The 25,668-nt window shown below is 37.1% G+C and overlaps 1 protein-coding gene across 1 annotated transcript in view; it reads left to right on the forward strand.

Annotated features, from left to right (window-relative positions):
- Positions 1 to 17,458, forward strand: part of LOC150081882 (BCL11 transcription factor A-like) — a 180,014-nt gene extending 162,556 nt beyond the window's left edge. The window contains exon 3 of the mRNA XM_090378953.1: positions 15,010 to 17,458. Within this exon, the coding sequence (XP_090235079.1) occupies positions 15,010 to 17,075 (2,066 nt within the window). The 3' untranslated portion in view covers positions 17,076 to 17,458. The remainder of the gene's footprint in view (positions 1 to 15,009) is intronic.
- Positions 17,459 to 25,668: the final 8,210 nt, after the last annotated feature.

The following is a 25,668-nucleotide window of genomic DNA, read 5'->3' on the forward strand; positions in this document are numbered from 1 at the left end:
TTAATTGAAATTATAATCTTTTTGCCCCTATTTTTCAAACACTAATCCTATAAAAGTTGCACTTTGTAAAAACAAATAATAATAAGTAAGAAGTTGTGCTTGGTGCGTTATGACCTTAGATGTAGCTACTACGCCAAGTAACATCTAAACAAACCAAACCGAAGCAAGCCAATCGGAGCACAACGAGCTCTCAGGCAGAAAGAGGCCCACACGAAAGAATAAAATGCTGCATATCTTGTTCTATAAGTAATAAAGTTAAGTATGGCAGTATTATCTCTGTCAGTTGTAGTTCGACCCCTTATTTTCCACGGCATTAATTCATTTATCCAGATAATAAATCACTTACTTAGATCAATGTTTCTTAGACTTTAAATTAACATTGATTTAAAAAAAATTACTGCAGTTGTTATATCTTAATGGATTATAAGACAAAATGAAATCCAGTTCAAGCTCTGCCTAGCCCTCTGATGAAAGACTGGCGTTTGAGATAGCAGTTTACAGCGACCTCTGAAAATACTTGAGTAAAGCTCGCATCGGACTTTAAAGATAACAGATTAAAAGCTGGTAAGGTGCCTGAACAGAGAAGGATTGAAGGCCAGTTAAATTGGGCAGTCTTTTTACGAACAAATGACTTTATATCTTTTACTAGCGAAGATGTTCATTTTGAAACCATCCTTATTAAAACACCCAAAATGAAATAGATTAAGAACAAATGTTTTAACTAAACACGACTTTTCCTTGCCATTAATTCGTTCTTCCTCTACCCCTCATAAACTCTTTCCGTCCAGTATCGCTTCCAGTAAAGAAACGCCCAGAATTAAACTAATCTGTCCGTATAATCTTCTCAACGGAGGTTTCAAAAAGAAAAAGAAAAAGAAAAAATTCCATATTTGGAACATTAAGCGTGGTGACAGCTACTTCATTATTTTGTCGTTATCCTTCCAGGCAACAGGCTGAGCAGGTAACTAGAGGAGCCGACGCTATCACGCGCCTTGCTGACAAGAAATTAGTATTTTGTACTTAAACCTCTGCTATCTCTCAAGTTCTCTGGAGAAAGTGAATGGTATTTGTTTATCGCCCCTTCTGGGACTGAATTTCTTAACACTCGTAATGCTGATCTTAGGATAGAACTATATATTACTCACTCCATATTTTTTGTTATTAGAATGCATTTGTTAATATTTGGGTTCTCAGTGGACCTACCAAGCACCTAATCCCACTAACAATTTTCTTTGAGCCTAAACACGGAAGTGGAACCTCGAGGTTAGTCACACCCGGAAATCTTCAAACTTAGAGGCGAAGGTGCCGTGGTTAAACCGCGATAAGTAATAGGCTAATCGTATTTCCTTTTAGCTAAACATTCTTTTTTTTTTTTTTTTTTTTCAGTTAAAGATCTGTATAAAAAGCTGCATTTGAGGGACATCTTCATACCAGCGTAAATAACGCGTGCCTCGATTTCGAGTACACACTGTAAACGTTTTTATTTTTGTAGTGTAGTGTTCCTTGACCTTCCCAGTGGTCAGGAGCGAGAGTGCATAGCACGCGTTCTTTGAGTGGACCGGGGTTCAAGCCCGTGACTACTAAATACGATAAATATTTGTATTGCCGATTTATTGTAAACTCTACTGACTTGGTTGTCGTGCCGGAGTATAAACAGAAATTTTTTACTTCTGGCGAAACCCTTTTGAGTGCTTCTTGATTAGACCGGGGTTCGAGCCCGTCACCACCAAATACGGAAGATGCGGAAAGGTCAGGAAATGACCACCGCATCTCCCGGAGCAATATGGCCTTAGTTGCTAATGCTCCTAAAAACCAAATAACAAACAAACCTTTTGAGTGCACCACGATGCGCGAACCTTCAGTAATCAGTGTACTGGTTGAAACAAGCTTAGTTACCCTCTTCATTTGAGACCATTTATTATTTTTTGATTTATTGTAGTATACCGCGATCCCTCAGAATATCCTTTGAAACTTCCCTGGAAATTGCAGACCAACTACCGGTTGAAAACTGTCCCGTTTCTTTTTTAGAAATCATTCTTCGGCGCCCCCTCTATTTTTGAATTCTTCACAATTTTATAATGCATCAGTTGTTCCTACGTGCAGTCATGCCTCTAAAATATAATAAAAATTTACTGAAATAAAATAATAGGAAAAAAAAACCAATAAATAAATAAAATACCATTACTCTTGGTGTTTTTTCAAAGGACCATTACTACATAAACACCGACTGTTAGCCACAATGTCCAATGTACAAAAATATAATTTTCCGGTTGCCGTTTCTTCGCCACTCCCCACATCCCCTTTATCCTACTACGGAAGTAGGTATTCCTCCTCCTCCTCGGGATTTTCGTCCTCGATGACACTAACCCTCCGTAGCCCTTATTACAACGGACTTTTCTGACATTATCGGCTGAAGAGAGACAGCCAACGATATGAGATGTCCCGCTGAGATGGCGTGAACTAAAGTTTAATAAACTCTTGGAATCATTCTCGCCCACCCTTCGGGCTGGAATCCGCGGGAATTCAAATAATTAAAACGGAAGACAGGATTACGATGAACTGCCTCTGCGAATCGTAGGGTTCGGGAAGTGAATATTTGATTACCTTCATTGATGAAGTGTTTGGACGCTCTCTGCAATATATGCATGCAGATGTGACGTAGTGTGCTGTGGACACTAGAGTTGCTCTTCGTATATGGAATACGTAGCATCAGCCTCCAACGTGTCCATTATCCAACGAATACATTCGAGGTCTTCCACAGAAACAAGCTTTATTCGCTAATACACCCTTCACAAGTTGGAATAACACTTTTCCTCAAAATTAGGAAGCGTGAATAACTCGAGATTTTTTTTATGAATGATCCCATAACTTTGATTTCAACATTCGGGGTTTAGCACCATCATGAAAACCATTTTATTCAAACAAATGAATTCGACCAGTGTTTTATTGAAGCATTTGGCAGGCACACACGATTCCATCCAGTTTGATTATTGCTGATTTTTCGTGCATTAACTCTTTTAGTACCAAAGCGTGGCACTTATAATGAGGTGTGTGCTTACTTTAAGTAACAATTTTCTTATTTGCTTCAAAAGGGCAATTATTACCCATAAATTAAATGTATTATTTGTTTCTTTTTTTTAGATATTATTACAATTTTTCTTATTATAAAATTTCTCTTTCATTATTTTAAATAAGAATGTGTAGTTTTATTGGGTCTGTTCAGGCCATTTTGTGCTTTGTTTAATAACCACCTTTGTTTGGCCACCAACTGAAACTCAGCCAGGTGGGTGATTTTGAAAAATATCGATTCCATATATTTTTTAGTGGATTTAATCCAATAAAATAGACTTGCATAACCTATTTTATAAAACATGACTCGATAAATGAATTGGACTAATTTTAAAACAAATAGGCATAAAGCATTTATAAGTTCAGATGTTATTATTATTTTTATGATGATTACAAACACGAAAGGTATTTGGACCAATAATACTTCAGTACCTTGTATGGGTTGCAGGTTTAGAAGAAAGAATGTACAGTATCCACAAACTTCCTTTACACAAGGAAAGCGTTGTTGTTTGAACAGGGTAAATGATACAAATCTGAAACTACGTTGGGTGATAGCGGATACTTTCTAGTTTTAATTAGAGGTGTTCGATGTGGGTACCTTTACTTAGTCGGCAGATATACCACCTGTAATCGAATTCCTCCCATTTCCGAACATATTTTCCGTTTTAGTTTTGTCGTCGATCGACAGTTTGTGTACGAGCTGTTACTTGTATTTCAACCTCAGACGGCGATTTAGCACGTTACACACTGTTGACCTTGAAGTGTTCAGTTCACGACTGGTACTTCGCGTGGATTCCCCTGGGCTTCTTGTAAAACTTCCTCGAACCAACTCCACCGCCCCCTCACTAACGTTTGTTTGGAAATCACCTCGGTTGGAATGAGTGCAAAAGATGTCCTTTATGAATTTTCCGTACAATTACTACTGAAATAGGTTTCTCAGTAGATTTTGAACCAAGTATGCACTGCGCGTGTTTAGTAAATTCCGCCATGATTGCAATTTTGCAAGTATGCTGCAGCGTGCACATATTTTGGTTTATTAATGAAACTTGAAGATATCCTCTATCATCTGGCAGCGGTTTTAAGGTTCGTACTCTGCTCCCACAATAACGTTTCAATTTCGTCAAGGTGGGTTGTAGACACCCTGTGCTTGTTGGCATTGGATTTACATTTCTGTAAACTGTAATTATTCAGGAAACAGCGAGAAAGAATGCTATTAAATTAATTAAACAAATATATGTATATAATCTTTTCAAGTTTTTCAAAAAATAATAAATAAATAATTGTCAACAAGAAATTAGTTTATAGTTGCTACTTGGGTACCGTAGTAGAATTTAATGGTTGAACATTGAATGGATGTTGAGAGAGAAGTAGAATTATAGATCCTAGTTCATATTTACATAATACAAACAGTGCTATGGAAATATCTATAGAAAGGGCAAGAAGCAGAAACTGAATGTCTGTGTGATGGAAAGAGTTTGTAAGAGACGGTCGTTTAATTAAACTTGTGGGCTCTTTCGGATAGAGTCTAGAACTTTAAGACGTTTTGAAGAACCACTCCAGATATAGAAATAATATTCCGTGACAGGGCGGATTTTTCATTTGTGCAAAGTCATTAGCTGATTGGAAGAAAAGTAATTCCGAAAATGGAAATGAAAATCTGCTTTTTTTTTTTTTGTTTTGTTTTGTTTTGTTTTGTTTTTCCCCGATGTAGACAAGGCAACATATGTTTATGTCAGGAAAGTTTAAAACGCTAGAAGTCAGGGTTATCCCCAGCAAAGATATCCTCTTATTTAGAAATCTGAGTTGCTGAAGATGTGCTATGTTTATAGGAGCAGCCCACTCTTTTGAGAAAATAAGATAGGATTGATTTTTGGAAAGATTCAAGATAAGCACATTTTATTCTTTCCACTTGAAAATTACTTCTTCTCTAGTGCAAAGAAATAATTTTTCAGCAGAAAGGAACTGTCCCTGGATATTTGAGAATTTGCAGCTTTCCTGCAGAGCGGAGTTTGTAAATCTGGAGAGAGGGATATAGTATACTGTCGTCATGAACATTATGGGCCAGATTTGTAGTCGATGGAAGGCCAGTAATAATATACAGTAGAAAAGAGTGGGTTTTTTCTTCTTGGGAATTTTTGGTGTGGCAATTTAGTTGATCCATTTTTATTTTTTACAAATGTTTATTTAAGAGCTGATTTTCATTTTGTGAGGGCTGAAATATCCGAAATAACTCAAGGGATAAACCCTACTCCTCTGTCTGAGAACTATAGCATCGATTAAGGTGACGTTTAAAGGATCCTCTGTCTTCAACGGGATTTGAACCCTGCTTTCTCTCTCCCTCCTCCAAACGAGTATCGAAACCACTATACTATTACGGAGGACTGTGAGAACAGAGCCCACACTATCTGTGTATTCATCCGTTATGCAAAGTACAGTCAATAAAGTGGTCTGTATAGCATTACCGTTCATCTGGTACCTTCCTGAAGAAAATTGCGAAGTAGGAAACAAATTTTTGTCAAGGTTGCAAAATATGCAGAAACTGCCCATTATACACGATATTCAGAGCATTAAAGAGTTAGTACTGGATTAATACAGATTAATGAATCTAATCGCCATGCCTCATGCTTTTTGCGATCTACGAAATACGCACAAAAAAATTTGAGATGAAACTGTATGTTTATATAAGTAATTAACTATTTATTTTTTGCTTAAAAAATAAAAGCTGAGATTTATAAGGCGTCAACACTTGTATCAACCTCTAACGTATGTGTGGGAAATGTAAACATTGTTTTCTGTATCTCCTGACCCAATCAAATGCGTAGTACGAATGACAACAGACGTGACCTAGAGTCTGCTTTAAAAGAGATGTAAAAATAGGACAGTAATTATCCCCTGTACTACGGTCAACCCTTTCCTGATTAGGAAACGAAAATGTCCCTTCGGGAATAGTTCAGTCCGCCTTTCATCTTGCGGATATGTGTTGGTACCAGTTCTCATACGGATTGGTACTTATGGGACAGCCATGTCCCATAAGTAACAATAATGCTCTCTGGTACTCTTCTCGGCATCTGTAAAACGCTTCAAAGGAGGAACATTCCTAATATTTAGCTCAACCTTTTCATACATCCCCCCCCCCCTTTCCATTAGCATGAGATACAAAACCTTTCGACACCTGTCTAACATTTTAAAACAGGGATAAAATGAAAGCATTGAGTTCAAGTAATGGAAGACCCTTCAGTCATACGGTTTCTAATGGGTTCTGTTATACACAGCTACAACTTTCCAGCACGAGTGGTTTTTGTGTGTCCCACATCAATATGTCAGGATGACTGTTTTATTATAACTAAAGTTTAAATCTAATCAAAGAACAGCTTGTTTAATAGTTCATGGTGCTACGTGGCGATGTTCAACCAGTGGGCCATGATCCCCGGGGTTACCTATAAAGATATTTTGGATGAGGAGGAGGGAAAACCACTTAAAATAATAAACATTGGCCAAAACTAAGAACAATATAGAATATATTTCGTTTTCTCTTGTCCCATGACCCTTTGGAAATGCCGTTTTATCTTCATATATCTACACTTCTGTTTTACAATTAGTTAAGACTTTTTTAACTGTAATCCCGGAATTCCTTTTTCTGAGCATTAAATTATTTTTTTCGATTTCTTTCAATGGCTTTTGCAAAAGAGCAGAAATAAATAAGTTAGTTCTTGAAGTTTGCAGTGAAAATTCATAAAACCGTTAATGGAAGGTGGTTGGTCTATGCTCGTGTTCCTAGTGATGTGGAAAAAAGACGCAAAATTAAAAATTCTAGACTATATTTGCAGAAAAGAAAAAAAAAAAAAAAAAGGAAGAAAGAAAGAAAAAAAAAAAGTGGGAGCTGGGCGCCTCTCTTGAGGACAGAATGGAGAGTTTTTAGGGAGATTTCAGGAGAAGATAAGTTTAAGAGAGCAGTATTCTCCGTGAGAATAGTGTGTTCGCCATTTGTAACCCTTTGGAGAAGCCTGAATTAAAGAGTCTTCATAGACCGGAATCATCAGATAGGGATTAGTTATCCCACCTCAGGTGGGTATTTCCCATGAGTTATTCTTTTTTTTTTTTTTTTAAGCCTGTACAATATGCGAATATACTTGTGAACACGCAGAGGAACTACTATACGATGTTCTTGGAAAAGCAACGGGAAACTACTGCAACCAGCTTGAATTCCCTACAATAATCTGGGTGCTGCCCTCTGTTCGTGAATCCTCTCTGAGGAGGGTTCTGAAAATGTTTATTTAGCAGTCTTTACATATTACATCGTTTCAAAACGAAACTAAAACGTATATGGGAAGAAATATAATTCTAATTACATAGTCTTGAAAAATGTGGTTATCCACTCGCTGGAAGTGATCGCTAGACTTACACTGCGAATTACACACTCCAAAACCGGGACAGAAGCATCCGCATTCTGTGACTCGCACAAAATTTGAAAGCCTTACACCATATCCAAATATGCATTCTCATACCGATACCATCTAGCAACATTCGACTTCACCTCTACTTAAAGACGATAAAAATGAAATTTCAGATAGGATTTGAAATCAGTGGAAGAAGGTAATTGAATTCGACACACTCCAACATTAATACAAAGATCTTGAAGGCAGAGAGTTATCCCAAGGGGTAGAATCCTTTTGGTTCGACATTTACGCAGTCCACATTGGCTGTTATTAATTAGTTTGGAGGGAGAAACAAAACCACCATTGAATTTCAAAGCTTTTTTCGCCTTAACTAGGAAGATGGAAGTACTGTGTTATTTATTATCTGAGTTTCGCTTATATTAAAACTTAATATTTAGAAGACTAAATGCACAAGGCATAATATGTTATGGGTTGAATTAACTATATAATATTGGTGTAAATACACCATAGTTTACCCACATAAGTAGTGTAAAGGCATCGTTTGATTTTATCTCATATTGTGGCTACCTTCACAACGAGATACCAGGTATTGCACAACTTCGAATAAACAACGCTTCTCTAATAGAGGAGACTACCTGTGGAATTAACTTCACAACCGCATTACTAAGGTACCTACCCGCCCACCGATGAGTGAGCCAACACGCTCCGATACGGTGCCATCTGTGTGGTGGTGGGTGGCCACTGAGAATAAATAACGAGTTGTTTATTCGAAGTAGTGCAATGCCTGGAATCTCATTGTGAAGGTAGCCACAATATGAGATAAAATCAAACGATGCCTTTACATTACTTATGTGGGTAAACTATGGTGTATTTACACCAATATTATATAATTAAAACTTAATGTAAACTGCGTGACAAGAAAAGTGACAAATTATTGTACAGAACAAATTGTATAAAATTCAATTGACTTTAAAGTTTATTTCGAATTTAATGTTTAATCCAGAATGGTTTAATACATTAAAAAAAGAATTAAAACAAACTAAAATTGAGCATTAAGTCTCTTAGTAATTTCTAAGCAATTCTAAGTAAATTAATTTCTTATAAAAATCCTTGATACGTGAAATCTTATTCTGAAGAGAATAAGATTTAACGTATAAAGAAACTGTTGGCCAGCACAAAATATTATGCAAATATGCAGAATTTTAGAATATAAGAATGGTGTTTTTTTTTTTTAAAAGACGAGTTTTTAAAGTTAATTTTTATAAAAATAAGTTTGTATACTTAAAATTAATTTATAATAATAGAAATATCATCTTATTTTTTTTTCATGTTTTTAATTTAATAAATGGAAATTTATTTTAATACCTTTTCTTTTTCTAAAATATAGCACTATAGCCGGTTAAACGAGGAAACTGTGTGTTATTACTGATAAAAAATATAGTCTGTTGCAATTAATTTAGGTGCAGGGTTAAGAACGACTGCATTCCTTTAGGTCATGATACACTTGAGGCCATCATGGTACACCATCATGAAATCATGTGTTTGCAAAACGGATGTATTTTGAGGCCCTTTTGTCTCTGCGGAAAATGAGAAAACGCTGGGAAAAGATTTAAATATCTGTCGTGATGTGAACGGGGTTCGAACTCCGACTCATCCGAACTGCAGACGGGTGACATGCACTCAGCCGTGAAGACTCTTAAGTCGGCCGTTCTCAACTTTCATCAGATTTCCCTACACTCGTGTGCTCTCCTCGGTAGTTATCAATTACTGACAACCGGTTTCTTATTTATCTAAAGTAGCAGTCAGTACCGATAAAGTCCCCAATCAGTTGAAGAGGAGCACTATTATTATTTATTTTTCTTTATACATTTATCATCCTTATCACATTTTTTGAAATGCATGGTTGCATTTCATTTTTAGATTTTTTTTTTTTTTTTTTTTAGGAGCATGTGGGAGGATTACTTTTACTTGTTATGTTTGACGTTTTTCTCTCTATGCGATTTTACAACATAATTGTATTTTTTTCACTACATTTGGACGCTGTATCGCAAACTGTGAGTTCCTTTCATACTTTTTATTCATAATTTATCTGCTGGCCTTAAAGTTTAGATTAAATTAATCTAAACTCGATGTCCGCACAAATGATTTCACGTGTTCCTCCATAAGTAACCCCATTAAGGTAATCTCAAAGACTTCCCTTTTTAATGCCGGCCACTGTTAAATTTGAAAATACCCCCTAATTCTCTTAGCCACGTACGAGGGGGGGGGGGTAGCAAGAATGAAATTGATAAACTTTATATAAAAGGGGTGACGGTTAGTCTCGATAAACCGATGTCATTTCCTCCCCTCCCCCATAAGGGAGTGCTCGTAGGTATCAAAACAAATATAAATTAGGCGTTTTTTCCATTTAAAAACTATTTAAACACCAGTTTAAAAAAAGTGTACAAAGCTGAAGTACGAGTAGAATGTCTTTCTGTATTTGTTTAGCCCATGTTTTTATTGATTACATAACTTTATTGTCATTTCTTTCCTTTTCTTAAAAGTTTTTATTAATTTTTATAAAACATTTTCAAAATACATTTATAATTCAGTATAATCCGAATTTCTACAATAAATACTTTATAGTAATTCTACATATCACCACCAGGCGGCGATGAATTTCGCTCCAATTAGGAGCATTATGGCATGTATTACCTGCGACAGTTAATTTTGCTTGGCATATCGGCTCAGAATGTGATTGATATGCGTTGATATGTTGGGCGCCTCCGTAGCCAGGTGGGAAGGAGCAGCAGTGCGTAGCACACGCTTCTTGATTAGACCGGGGTTCGAGCCCGTCACCACCAAATACGGAGGATGCGGAAAGGTCAGGAATGACCACCGCATATCCCGGAGCAATATGGCTTTAGTTGCTAATGCTCCTAAAAACCAAATAACAAACAAACAAACAAACCTTGATATGTTATCTGTAGAAGTTGCACATAATTCACCGATTGCATCATGACTATTTTGCATTGCAATTTAAATAATAGCGCGCGCTTTTTTTGCTGATCACTTTATCAGCAAATTGTAGCAAAAGGACAATTGTCAACCTATCATTATGCAAGGTGGAGTAGCGCTCCACTCTTCTAAATCTGTTAAGATGTTCTCAAGAGATGTGTTTGCTGAGAGACAAAATAACTCATGGAGATACTTCGGTTTCTCGAAGGACCCTTGATATCTCATCACGTGATTTTTAGTTTTGAAGAATTCTGAAAAGCTACAACTTATCATCGCCAACAATGTTGCTGTTTTGTTTATATGTCAGTTTTCGGGGAAATTGCGATCATGGACTTATCGATTATCTCATTATTGAATAAAGAATATTCCATCTAGCGGTGAATCGTTGAACTATACATTTTCACTGTTAGGTTTATTATCCTGATTATTCACATCATGTTTAGTACAAAGGAAGAAAGGTCCACAAAAAAAAAAAAAAAAAAAACACTGGAGGGGGGGGGGGAGCCTTGCAGCCATTTTTATAATACAGAGCTTTAGAACATAGACAGAGAAAAAACGGACATTCCGGAGACACTTCCATATCCACTTTGTATTTTAACCGCCCAGTTTTTGAGGGTTTCTTCTTAGAGAAGGTGGTTTTTCCGAACCTTGCAAACAGTTCCAGCTACTTGAAATCAAAACTGTTTCTTTTTAGAGAGAATACAAACGATTTGCGTATTTGAAATAAACAATTAAAAAAAAAAGGTACCGAGGATATAGCCATTTTCCCAGACAGAGATCAGCTGAAAGTATTGAGATACGGTAAATGTTAACAAGAGAAAGAACAGGTGGAGCTAATAATTGATGAGCTTATTTGAGAACACTCTCTGAGACTTTGGTTAATCTGCATTAGGCTAAATTATTTTTATTTCTTTGAGGTTCTCTTTCTTTTCTCATTCTGTGCTGCATTTCACAAAAGGACATTCCATCTAACTACGTATTTCTTGATTTTTTGTTTACTTTTTTTAGGTTTCAGTTTTCTTCCTTCTCTCCCTCTCCTTTTTATAAATAATTTATCTTCATCACCCTCCCCCACCCACTCCTTTACTTAAATCTCTAAAATGATTTGCGTTTTTTTGTTCACTCGTTGCAGTAAATAATCCTCACCACTCCTACATTTTACAGTAGGAGAATCTTGTGGTCCTGGTGTGAACTGGGCGATAGACTCTGGTCATTTTTTTCTCCCACTTCCTGCATCATCCGAAGTTCTGACAAAATGTTGTGACAGGGATGACCGTAAATATCTTTATACTGACTTTGGGAAAAGATGACGATTATGAGTCATAGTTGTATTTATCTTCTGCGGAAGGCTACTCTTGAATATACGGAATGCCACAGAGTGAGAAAGCGCCTCGAACTGTGATTGATGACCTATTATTTGCGCGGTGTCACCAGCTGAGCTACCTCCTATTCAACAATTCAATATCGCTCTAAGACTTAGCCCCAAAGACTGAAGGTGCTGTTCTAATTTAACAGTTGCGCTCGTGCTGATCCTCCCTCCTGGCGTCTGACGGGCACAAAATGAAAATAGAAATCGTTTTTTCTTCATTAAGATCAGTTTGCAGATTTGAAGAACTGAGCCGGGGTTTCTAGCACGGCTCACCAGGCGGCACTGACAGTGATTGATGGTAACTTGATGACCAAACCAGAAATTCTTTCATTTCCCGTCCACTGGAAGGACCAGTAATGTTCAATTTCGCTACCAAATGTTGATCTGAATAAACTTGACGAGGTCAGCGATAAGAAGAAGGAAGGGGGGAGATGATGTGGTAAGGGAATAGCAACCTAACACGAGGGAATATCTGGCCACCACATAATTAACATACTTAGCATTACCGATGTTTTATGGAAAATTATGAAAACACGTGGGCACATTCCCTTCCTATCGTTATTACTTTAATTTAATAACAGCTGCTTTGGAGCTGTTAAATTTCGATATTATGTCGTCACACAGGCAACCCTGTTTGTATTGCTGTTCATATCCATGTGGAAGTTATTTTACGATAAAGTTAAGCGTTCACTGATTTATGAAAGATAAGAATGCGAAGATTCCTTTTGTAAAGGAAATTTGGACAAGTTAAACAAAAAAAAAAAAAAAAAAAAAAAAAATTGTAGGAAATGAATTCGTCATGCGCTTCCCACATCTGAGAACTACCATTTATTCAAAGGAACCGTATTTCTTAACACACGAGCTGTTTTGTCTTAGACGTTTCCTTTTCAATATTGACCATACTGCTTTCAAGTTCTGGTACAACTAAGATCCGCTTCGTCTACCTTTTAGACTAATTGAAATGTGCACGTGCAGACTAATTACCCAAAGAGGCAATTTCAACAGTTAATCTTTGACTGATAGAAACATAATGGCTGCATATCACTAAAACCAAATCAGTAATAGCTGATTTTTCTCTTTAACAATGGAGAAATATAAAACGAGTGTGTGTTCTTCCTGTTCTTTTTTTTTTTTTTTTTGTGGAGTGGAGTGTCCGTTTTATAATCTCACTCCCACTGACAACTTAATATCCCGTTGAATTTTAGATCATTATCCTTAATTGTTCAAATATCGCGTTCCACTTTCCTTCGACCTTTTTACATCAGGGAATGAGTACGCAGACGTTAATCATTTTAACATTCACTTTATCCTTAACACGTATGAAAAATGAATTCCGATTATACTTCAGTGAAGGTAACAACTCTAAGTGCACTATTTCAATGTTAGATATACAAAATTAAGTATAGTTTCCATTGCTAATCATTTATCATTTTCTAAAATGATCTTCCACCTGCAGCATTAATTCTCTGGTGGGTTGATGTGGCCTCTGTTTTCACCATTTAATGGTTGCTTGCTGCTTACGGAAGGTTGAGGCCAACGATCTCTTTGAAATATGGAAGTATAATAGTTTCCATCGGAGCATAATTTTCCTATTATAGAAGCGTTTCTTTCCTCCAGTGTCATGCTGAAATTAGTCTGTGGGAGAGAAATATAATTTTCTTCGCTAAGCGCACAAACCGACCTTAGAATGTACTCAATTCAAAGACCCGATAAAGCCAAAACAATCCCAGTACATGAACTCGCAATGCATTCTGGGAAATTATCAAGTTGCGCAGTTTGTATTTTTCGGAATTTTGTTATGTTTTTTTTGAAATTGTACATTTAAAACAAAAATAAGAAAATTTCTCTGTTGTAATATATTTTATAATTTAAATTAACATTTATTCGTGAAAATTAGAAAGCGTTCATGATTATATGATAAGTACACTGTCACTTCTTTCCTCAGATAGAACTGCGAGTCTTTAGGCATACCTTTTTATTTTATTCAGTTTTGTTTTGTTTTTTTTCTCTAATAAGTTGATTAGAAAAGATTTGTTAATAATTAAGCTTAAAACTAAAAGAATGCATCAATTTATTTTGCTGGTAATTCTGTGGAATATTCTAAAATCAATTCAAACACCAAATTTTATTTAAAATAATTTCTCACCAACTGGTTTCCTTCTGCTAATTTTGAAAATATTCGTTTATAGACTATATTTTCCTTTGTATAATATTAATAAAGTTGCATTCTTGGATAACCATTATTGGCGACAACACTTTCATATTTTGTAACAAGTCACTTCAAATCAAACCAGTACTTCAACCATGGAATTTCAGCTTGAGATTTCGTAGACAATACAAGATTACTCCCCCACTAGGCTAAGAATCGACATGCCACACACACACTCCTATTTTCTCAGAGAAGAAGATCTTCGGCTTCAAGACTGCAATAGTCTCAGAACAGTCGTTGACATTGTACTAGATTGCCCAACATTTAAAGAGAGCATCAAATAGTTTTAGCAGATCTTTCGCAGATTTTTGCGCCACGCAGTTGTTCGGGACCCTTCCGTCCCCAAAAGGTTCCTAATAACTTCAATGTATGCAGCAATCTTGTACGGTTCCGATGTTTGGGTCTCAGCAGTTCCCACTAACATGAAGAGAATTTACGCAGCAGAGTACTGTTTTCTGAAGTGGGCCAATGCCATGCTCCATCACAATCCTGGGATCACACTACCACTGAACTGACAGCCGCCTTGCCAATCGAAAGAATGCCCTCCTTTATTAATGAAAGGAGGATCTTATTCACAGCCAAACTGCTAATAGGATCGAATAGACTCGCAGTAGACTTAACTGAAGGCTATATTGCTTGAGCAAGTGCTATAATGGGTATGATGCTATTGAGTACAGTAGGTGAAAACAAAAACTGGAAAGCCTAGCTATTATAAGTATACATTATTTGAAATAAGCATTTTATGCTTATAACAGCATTTTATTTTTCTATTTTAATTACAATTTTATTATTGTAATAAAATAATTGAATGAAATCATGAAAAAAATCTCATGGAATGTTGCTTTTCGAATGATTAACGACTTTTATCCTTTTGTTAAGTTATTAACAAAAATCAAATAAATAAACAAAATGAATTGTTTCTGATCTGCCATTTACACTTTTTTCCCCCTTTTCTTTCTCTTTTCTAGAGCCAAAGGCGTACGTGTGTTCGACATGCAAGCAGACCTTTATGACTGCCTGGGTGCTGGTGCAGCACGTGCAGAACATGCACGGTCTGAAGATCTACGTGGAGAACAACGTCGGAAACAATACATCTCCATCATCCGTAGGAGGCCTAGACCATAATTCATCCCCGCATCTGAGATTGGAGGACCACACAGTACTTCAGGCTATCCGAGTTCCGCTCATAGAGAAACAGTTCGGTTCCTCGCTCAACGCTCACAGTCTCTTCTCCCGTCCTTCTAGTCAAGAACTTCGTGTGGATCCCCTTGGAGAGCACATCCCACGGCTAAACAATCATTCTGGTCTAAGCCTCAATTCTTTTGATACTTCGCCGACATTTGAAAGGACTGCTCTCGAAAAGTCTCGTGGATCGTCACTGAGTCTCGGATTCGAGCCGCAAATGGATTTCTATTCCCAGCGACTAAGACAGCTGGCTGGAGCAACTAGCCCAAACTCTGCTGCCTGTCCGAGGAAGTTACTAACCCCTACCTTCGCTGCCCTTCTCAGTCGACCTTCCTCTCAGCCCAACACCCCTTCTTCTACCCCTCAACCATCTCAGCCTCCTCAACAACAGCAACAACAACAGTCGTCATCCTCTTCCAACAGCAGCAAGACCAGTGAACAACCAACTTCGCCAAAACTGAAATCGTGCGAATTCTGTGGGAAGTCGTTCCGATTTCAGAGTAATCTGATCGTTCACCGCCGTTCCCACACGGGAGAAAAGCCTTACAAGTGCCATGTGTGTAACCACGCTTGCTCCCAGGCCAGTAAACTCAAGAGACACATGAAGACCCATCGCAACAAGTCTCCGGGCGGGAGGTCGGCGGTTTCGGAAAACAACAGCGTTGAGTCGGCACGTTCGACCCCGGACTCGACCGACAGCAAGCAGGTGAAGCAGGCAAATGGAGACGACAATTCGGACGGCGGCCACGCAGCTGAGGACGAGGAAGAGGAGGAAGAAGACGAGATGGAGGAAGAGGAGGAAGAAGAGGAGTTAGAGGAGCCAGAGGAGGAGCCCGAAGAAACTGTTAACGACATGGTGGCGGAGGACTTGACCACGCGAGGACCCAACAGCTCAACACCCGTGCCTACTTCCAGCGCAGAGGATGTAGTGGAGAAGAAGGAGAAGGTGGAGGAGTCGGAAAAGCCGTCGACGAGGCATTCACTTCTCAGTGAGGTGATGGAGAAAATCGGGCTAGCGCACATTCAGCAATACAACGAAGCCTTCAAGCAGGCGCTGCAGGAAAGCACTGCTGGCAAGGCTTCTCTAAAACAAGAACGATTATCATCCGGAACGGACGGAAGTGCTTCCAACGACGGAAACGCTGACGATGGACAGGAGCGTCCAAACTCGGACGGTAATCATAAGGGTTCCGAACAGTCTCTTGTTAGTTTTGGACAAAGTCTACTAGGTGCCTTTGATCAGTCCCTGAACGCCACGAAACGGATAAAATTGGAATTGGGAGATCAGTGGCGCGACAGGGAGAATCTTTATGCAGGGCTCTGGCTACCATCATCTTCAACATATCGCGATTTATACATGGGGCTGCCAAGCAGCGACGCTGAGGCGTCCCGTCAGAAATCATCGACAGAAAGTGCCTTGTGTTTGGCAACCCCGAGTGGACTGATAAACTCTCCGAGTCCACGACCAGGGACCAGTAGTTCGAGTGGACCCAATTCTGCTTCCAACATCCTTCCCAAACCAAAAGAACAGAGGCGAAACGACACCTGTGAGTACTGTGGTAAGATTTTTAAAAATTGTAGCAATCTGACGGTTCACAGAAGGTCCCACACCGGAGAGAAACCGTACAAATGCGAGCTATGCAGTTACGCATGCGCTCAGAGTTCAAAGCTCACGCGTCACATGAAGACCCATGGGAGGATCGGCAAGGACGTCTACCGCTGTCGATTCTGTGACATGCCGTTTTCTGTGCCCAGCACGTTAGAAAAGCACATGAGGAAATGCGTTGTTAACCAGAATGCTTCTTTTGTGATGTCAGAAAGGGACTCAGACTCAAAAGAGACGGTGTAAAAGTGATGGCTCCTAAAGGAGACATCGGATGCATTGGGTCCAGGAGAATTAGCTGGTAGTTAGACTTAGACATAAGTGCTTAGTTTTCCAATGCCTTTCTCTTCTTGTACCTGTAGGAGATTGTTTTTTGCGAAGTGTGTTTAGACGAACACAAAAGTGAAATCTTTCTCGACAGAGGAAAAACACAAAACAGCATCGAGAATAATGCAAGAGATGTAAACTGCGCATGCGCCGTATATTTGGTCATTAGTTACTGTTTTATCGAGGTCATCGTCAACACGATGTAAAACTAATGTGGTCAAACCATAAATAGAGAGAAAGAAAGAGCGCACGCGAGAGAGAGAGAGAAAGAGAGAGAGTGATAAATCGCGCAAGAGAGAGAGAGAGAGAGAGAGAAAAAGTTGCGAAATTTTTGTTGAAACAAAAATTCCTAGTATATTTTGGGCCACAGAAACACATCTCCGTGCTAAAGCATGAGATAATTGCCTAGGGAAGTAGTCGTAATCTTTATGCATTCTTCCCCCGTTTTCACTGAAGGCTATACAGCTACTTGCCTTTTTTTAAAAAAGACAAAACACAAAAAAAAAAAAAAAAACTCCAGCTGACAAATCAGCAATTTGGAGAGTGTTAGTTTGAAACTGGTCCTCGGACCTGGCCAAGCCAGGAACCATCTCTACAACAGAGGACAACTTTTCTTTCTTTCTTTTTTTTTTTTTTTTTTAATCGTAGACGTCTTGGGACTTCGTAGATGTATTAAATCAGCTTCCAGTGTGTCCGACGTTTCTGTCACCCAAAATAGCGACCCTGTTTGTCGTCCACCACTCTTAGTCATTGAAATGAAACACCAATCGCTTAGATTCGACACACACATACACAGACATCACACACACATAACCACTCCGGTTATTCTCCAAGTGCCTGCCGTTGCGCCGTAGCGAACGTATACATAAGAAAATTGTTCTTATTCGAGTTCTGACCGTTTAATTTCTCTACGTAGCCTTAAGTTTGGCCATATTAGGGTTTATCTTTACAAAGATGACCCCATCCGTAACTTGAAGACCCATTTATGTTAGCCGGAGTCGAGAATGACTTCCAAAGACCCCTCATGGGCGGTCGCCTGGGCTTTTTTCTGCGCCTATTATTTTTTTCCTTTAGTATAGTAGTTTACATAACTCTAAAGAGTAAGAGTATATATATTTGTTAAATTATTTTGCAGAAGGGAGTTAAAATAAACCCCTATAATTAATAAATATTGTATTAATATTGAATACAATCGGAGAGAAAAACACTTCTGTAGGTATGTCTAGAGTTGTTTATAGATTTTTATTGTGTTAATTATTAATAATTGTTCTCTGTTGGTTTATGCTGTGACTAAGTCCAATTTAAATATATTTGCACCTTGCGCGGGAGATATATAGAGAGATATATTAAACTGAAGAAATATTCAGTACAAGTTAATTTATTCATCCGCCATATTGGTGACGTTAGTTATGATATGGTCAAAACTTTTGTTCTCTTTTTAAGCTTTTTTTTTTTTTTTTTCATTCTTTATCATGTATGAACCGGTAGCATTAAGACTGTATGACAGATGTGGAGATTTTCGTGGAATAAACTTGATTTGCATATCAAGTGTGAATTTACTTTAAAAATACATGATATTGACTAATATTGAGAAAAATGGGAAATTCTGAAATTTAAATCTTTCATTTTCATTTGAACACCATTATTAACTTAATATGTGTTTCATAAGTAAAAGAATAGATAGTACTAATCGAATTTTTACCTCACGTAAATAGAACGAGAACTGGTAAAAGTAGTTCCATTTAATAAAGTTGTTCTTAATATTATTCCACATCATGTATTTTCTCTTTGAGGAGCCTGTAAGAGTAACTTTTTCATTTCAGTATGTTCGTTATGGTTCTTAACTGTTATAAATGTTCCTTATCCGTCTAAAGATGTGATGAGGGGGATGTTTTGTACGATGTATGATTTGAGTATCTTGATTACTAAAATTTATTAGTTTTTTTTTTTTTTTTTTGCTTTGTTTCAAAACTAATGTTGCACAATACACTGCAGGGAGATAGGGACGCACGTGAATATGAAAATATACCAATGTCGATAACTGAGTGAATCTGAGGGAGAATTATTATAGTTCTACTAACCTCCATCAATGTACCGTGTCTTCCCGTTTTTTAGGGTTCCCCCTCTCCTTCCCCCCCAAGTAACGATGGTCTTTTCAAAATGTGTTAGTTTAAATGTTTAATTGTGATGTGCGGAACTTAATACTAGTCGAACTGCCCTGAAATTTAAGCATGCTGTCAGCGAGCAGTTAGTTTATTTTATTTTTGTTTTTAATTATTTTTTTTTTTTAAATCTTTCTTACTTTACTGGTACTGTACCTAATAAGGACGTCACGTTTCGATAGGCCAGCCTTTCATAATTAAATAGCGACAAATTTATTCCAAAACGTTTCGGTTTTTTGTCTAAGTTCTGTCTAGAAATTGTTGTTATGCAGTAGTTAGGCCTAATATCAGATTCGATACTCGATATTTTTTGTAGAAATAATGTAATGTGAAAAAAAAAGAAGATATTTCAGATTCATAAAGTTGTCCTTTGACAAGATTTTTTTTTAATTTAGGAATATTTTTTGCTGCTTTTTTTAAAAAAAAAATAAATATGAATTATGACTAATATATAACCGAAAATGACAGAACTTATAGTTATTTTTTGCAATCGTAGTTAAAAATAATTTCTTCGTAATTTAATTAAATTTTGATCGTTTCAGAGGTTCACTTGCCACCAACCTTGCTATTCTTTTCTTGAATATCTTTCAGATATACGGTTTTTTAAACTTCAAAATGGCGATACCTTTTTTATTTTTTTTTAAATTCAATTCAGAACTCAATATATTTTTAATACACTTTACACCCATAACTATACTTGTTTTTTTTTGTATTAATTTAACCTTTTCCTCTCCCCACGTCTTTCTGTTTCCTTTTCTCTGGGAGATGAATTTTAAAAAAAAAAAATATTACAGTAATATTTGATTTTAGATTTTTATAAATAAATCTTTGTTATTGTGAATTTTTTTATATATTAACTGCGAAGAAATGAGAGAAGATAAACCTTAAAAAATTGTTGAATTATTATTGGATAGCAAATGTGGAAAGCTTATCTACGATATTCAACCTACACAATATTTTCTCCAAGAATTATAAAACAAATGTATTTTTTCTCGCATTGCGTTCTTTCTTTTCGAACTCCATTAACTAACCAGCTCCTAAAATATAAACGAGTTACCATGTAATTAAAAAAAAAAAAAATATATATATATATATATATATCGGTAACTTCTCTTTATTCATTCTCTCGTCATATATTTTTTACTAACAATTCCCTTCTGTTCCACTTGGCATCTACCTCAACAAAATCTTCCTCTTCGTTCTAAGTATATAAAAAATATGGAAATTATAAATTATAAAAGTTGACAGTGCGAAAAATCAAAAAAATCCCTTTTGTTGGTAATTAAACTAAATTTCAAAATTCTACTTTTTCTCTCATTTTATCTAACTCTCACCTATCCAAATCCACTCAAACTTCTACTTTTTTTTAACGTGGCTGGTCAGATCACGTGACTCAGAATAATATGGATCTCGAAATAACCCTTCAGCTTCACGATACGTTTACGTAGTTAGACAGGGCTTGATTTTAAGATTCAAAATGGTATTTTTTCTCCCGTTCATGTTAAACTTTGAGCTCAAAGAATGTTTACAAACTAAATAAGGAAAAAAGGGGAGTCTTTTGGCTTTATATGAATAAAATACAACCTTTGATACAAGGCATTTATATAGCATAAATGTGCCTACGTTTTACTAATGTGCATATGTGGGAAGACACCATCTCTGTTCTAAAATAGTTAAAGTTTTTAATGTCTTCCGTACCCATAGTTAAATTTAGAAAGATAAACGAAGTTGCACTTCGAATATTGCTTTTTATTATTCGTAACGCAAAATTTTGAGTGGGGAATGAAGCTGTTGTAGTCACAGCCATGAAGAGATGACATCGTATGAACTTCCATTCAGTTATCTTCCAGATGAGGCTTTTTTAGAACTGTAAATTTATTCCACACATCTGGCGTAAGGATTAGAAATAGTTGCGTTAAGTTTTGTAGGTTATGTTTTTGTTCTTCCAAGTTCATTATATAATTAAACATCACTAATTAGTAAGGGATAATCATCTGTAAGACACTTCGCCTCACTAATGTGATAATATGCTAATGAATTATTTTCGAAAACAAATTTGCAAAAAAAATTAAGGATACGCATTTCGAGACAGCAATAATTAAATATACGTGGCTTAAATAGGACGTATTTCAGTTTAATGTTTTCAATTTTCGTTTTTTTACACAAAATGGCAGAGGGGAAGGGGGGGGGGTTAAGAAACGACCAGATATTATCCACGAAATAATAAAATATTTTCCTCTAAAAATGTATTTCCTTTTTAATAAAAATCGCACATAGCGACCATCTTACCCTGTTTGTTATAGGTGACATTTTTATACTGTTGCGTCAAAGGAGTCAGAATTTCTAAGAATCACAAAATACGTTGATGTTATCACCTTTAGTTTGAGACTGTTCTGTTGCTTACCCATAGTAATAGTGGTTTGAGGGTGCGGTTGGGGGAGGGGATGACAAAATAATGGCAATAATAGTTTCCCAATATCAATTTTAAGCATGTGAATACAGCCAACTGGATTTGTTCGGTAGCTACAGTTCCCTCTACGGTTGGCATCATTTTGAACAGTGCTGTTACGTACAACTCCCCCTCATCAAATTAGCATCAGTTTATGCGCAATAGTTGTTTTTTTTTTAGTCCCCTTGCCAACCATTAGTATACGGGTAGAACAGGCCGATTGGATATTTATTCTGATCCCTCCCTAGTACTTTTCTCCCTCGCTATTCACCCGCTGTTACTAACACTCCTTACAAATGCACCACATTGCATATCACGATGTTTTTCACTTCCGGTTTAGGAAACCCGAATGTGACATTCCTTGCAGTATACGAATTGTCATACTCTTTGCAAAGCTCAGAGTCCTATGCATGATAATCTTTGCCTCGTACAAACTCTTTATGTAAATCTGGTTGAAATTATATCATCCACTTCCAGAGAGAGAGAAAGAGAGAGAGAATGTGTGCGTGTACGTAAAAGCCTTAGTATGAGTGTGATTTTTAGATACGAATGTCAGCAGATCAGCTTTACAATGAGTAGAATTGTAAACTTTGCCAGCATGATCGAACTTCATCCGGTGAATGTTAGGTAAAATGCGGAATATTCCACATCTAGGAGATGGTTGCCAGTTTAGAAATGTTTTCACACCTTCTCTCTTCAATTCGGTTTCTTTTTTCGTATTCGTCAGAATGCCGAAAACTTCCAATGACCAGAATTAAAACCAAAAGCTGTTCTTTTTTAAAAAAAATCATCTTAAGAAGATCGGGGGTAGGAAAAGGGGGTCAGAAAGTTAAACCATTTCTGATAGAAGAAATGTTGCGTCAGAAGGAACCATATGTTGTCCTAATTGTACATCAAAATTAAGTTCTTGACGTTTACCACGAAGTATGGGATATGCTAGTTACCAAAGTTCTTTAAGTATCAGTGCCAGGGGTTTGCTCAAGCCACTCAGGTCTCTTCACAGTCATCTCTAATTTTCATATGTAATTTATTTTTTTTTTTTTTAGAGTAAGTAACATTGAGCACATTAATTTTTTTCAAGTATTGTTAGTGTGTGCTGTTTATATAATTTCTATTAATCTGTGTAAAATATTGTAGAAGATACCGGTGAAGGCTGTGTTTCTTTGCTGTTCTGTTCGTTTCTGCTTGGATACGTTAGACTGGATGTATCCAGGTGCTAGAAACTGGAATATCTTTTTGTGTTATCATTAATCAGAAATCATAATCGGGTGGATTAACAAAAATTGTATTCATATCCTCTAAAATGTAGCCTTTTGTTTTCTTAACTTCTTTAAAGTGAAGTGCTCTCTTTTTATTAGAGCTTTGTCCTATCGGTTTTTGGGCTATCCTGGTCAGTAAAGACGGGCTCACCTCCCACTTCCTTCCCCTCACTTGTACAATTAGTTGGGCCCGTCCAATACTGAGAGATGCAGTTGGGACAAGGTGTAGAAAAGCATTATTATTATTACTATTATTGTTTTATGAACTATTTTATCTTGTTTCCCGTAACTGCCAATCTACTGGGGCTCCCCTCCGTACCGAGGTCTGTTAACCTCTGTGCTACCGTTCTCCCTGTGTATCCTGTCAGCTTGTACATTCAACAGTTGTGAAGAAGACTTTATTTATGGATGGAAATTTATAAATTAAAGGCTTATCAAGAAAGGACTTTTGAGTTTCTAATTATTTCCTCGTGACACCAACATTTGAATTAAACATAAATTAATAAATATTACATTAAGAATTCCACAAAGATGAGCCAGAATGTCACACTTCGAGTTTAACAGCAAACATTTGCACAACTTCAAAATGAGATTGTTAAAACTACTTTTTTTTAGATTTCTCGTTAACTTAAATATGTTCTTTTGTAAAAGCAAAATATCGAGGTTATGGGTTTGAAAAGAATTATTGTGTTCTATAAAAGAAATCCAAATTCAGCAATCTTGGAGATGGACAGGGCAGTGATTTTGTACGATCCTTTCCATCGCCTCTGAAAAGCATAATGCAGTAGGCGCTATGCATCCACACTTTAACAGAGGAAGAGTACAAATTCACAAATTTGTGCATTTAGGGACCAGAAATCATAGAGTCACGTGTAAGCTAAGGGAAAAAAAGTTGTACAAGAAAACTTAATCATTATGGTTCAGTCTAGCATGAAATTTTCCATGCAGTTTAAACAGGTGCTTTTTTAACCATCTTGATGTCCTGGCGATGATTTAGAATTAGCCCTCTGTACAAGACAATGGTAAGACCACATTTGGAACATTGCATTCAGGTCTAGAGGCCACACCTAAAACAAAGTCATAGAACTTTTGGAGTGGGTTTAAAGAAGTGACACCACATTAGTTGCAGGGAATAGTAATGGGTACAAATCGATGCACATACGAAAAACGGATTAGAAGGCGTGGACTATGAACTTTAACAATTAGACATAATGGGGAAGGAAAATGATTGAGGTGTATACAGAAATGAAGAGGTTAAGGCTCATTATAATCATCCAATTTTCCAACACATCCATTAAACAAAAAAAAAAAAAAAAAAAAAAAAAGGTAACGTGCAGCCATTATCAACCCACTGCAGGGTGGAAGCCGCCTCAACAATTCATGCTGAGGGAAATGGACCATAATCTTCTACGCTGGTCCAGTGCGGGTTGGCAGATCGATCGTATTCAGCAGTTAGGGGCTTGAACCCCAGTCTACTCAAAGAGCGTGTGCTACTGCACTCCCGCTCTTGACCACTCGGCTACGGAGGCCGTCCATTACATTTTTTTTTTTTTTTTTTTTATGAAATTCCCAAACACGTAGGTATCAAAACCTATGGTACTTAGTACCGTGCATGGGTTTAAGGAGAAGTATGGGGGGAGGGGGGATGCCGGAAACTTTGCTCTAGAGACTAAACATGGGTTTCACCACTTCAAGCCTCCAATAAGCAAAGTGGTGGTATTGCACCGGTTGATGAGAGTCATCTACCACCTAAACTTCAAAAAAAAGGAAACGAGATAAACAGTTTTACTGGATCCCATGGCATGTGGGAATAAAGGGAAATTAAAGCACAAATCGCACACTGTTACCCCAAAAGGCATTTCTTACTCTATACACGAACTACAGATTAATTTTTCAAAGAGCCTATCAAACCACATCGCAACAGATTTGGCAAACTCAAACTTCAAATTACATCAAATTAAACCAAAAATTGAAAACTGGCTTTCATGCTTAAGAAGAGCAAAGGTAATCTTAACCAGCCTAAGAATATGACACACCCAAACCACACATTCTTTCTTTCTCCGAATCCAACAGAAGAATTTCGAAGATTCCAAATTTTGACAAAGTCAAATAGTGGTCGTTGGATTCCATCACTAGAATCCAACGCCCACAGCCAAGGTTCAAAGCTAACCCCCATAGGAATCCGACATGTTTGCCGTGCGCAGCGACCCGTGGAAACTCGGAAAGGGGGATCCCAGTGGTTGAGGGGCTCAGCTTCAACATACCATTTTGGATCCTGCTTTGATAAAACGGTGGTCTTGGTATTAATATTAGTAATGGCCATATGGTGAAAGGAAGCCTAAGGCTTATGCTGTGCCAGCCAAAAAAAAAAAAAAAAGAGTAAATTAATAATAAAATATTAAATAATTAATAAAAAATAAAAGGATGGAAATAGACAACCCGTTAGTTTCCCTCCTCCCGTAGGTGACCTGTGAATTTCCCAAAACTGTCAGCCTCTACCACCCACGTCCGTAACTTATTCCAGTAATTTATAACTCGCTGGCTAAAATAAAACTTCCTGCAATCCACACTAAATATCTCCCCCCCCATAATTTGAAATTATGGTCCCTAGTTCTAGAATAATTTATAATACGTCCTCATTC

This window comes from Mastigoproctus giganteus, chromosome 8 (genome assembly GCF_048544385.1).
Source record: "Mastigoproctus giganteus isolate SK-2022 chromosome 8, ASM4854438v1, whole genome shotgun sequence".
Taxonomy (NCBI): domain Eukaryota; kingdom Metazoa; phylum Arthropoda; class Arachnida; order Uropygi; family Thelyphonidae; genus Mastigoproctus; species Mastigoproctus giganteus.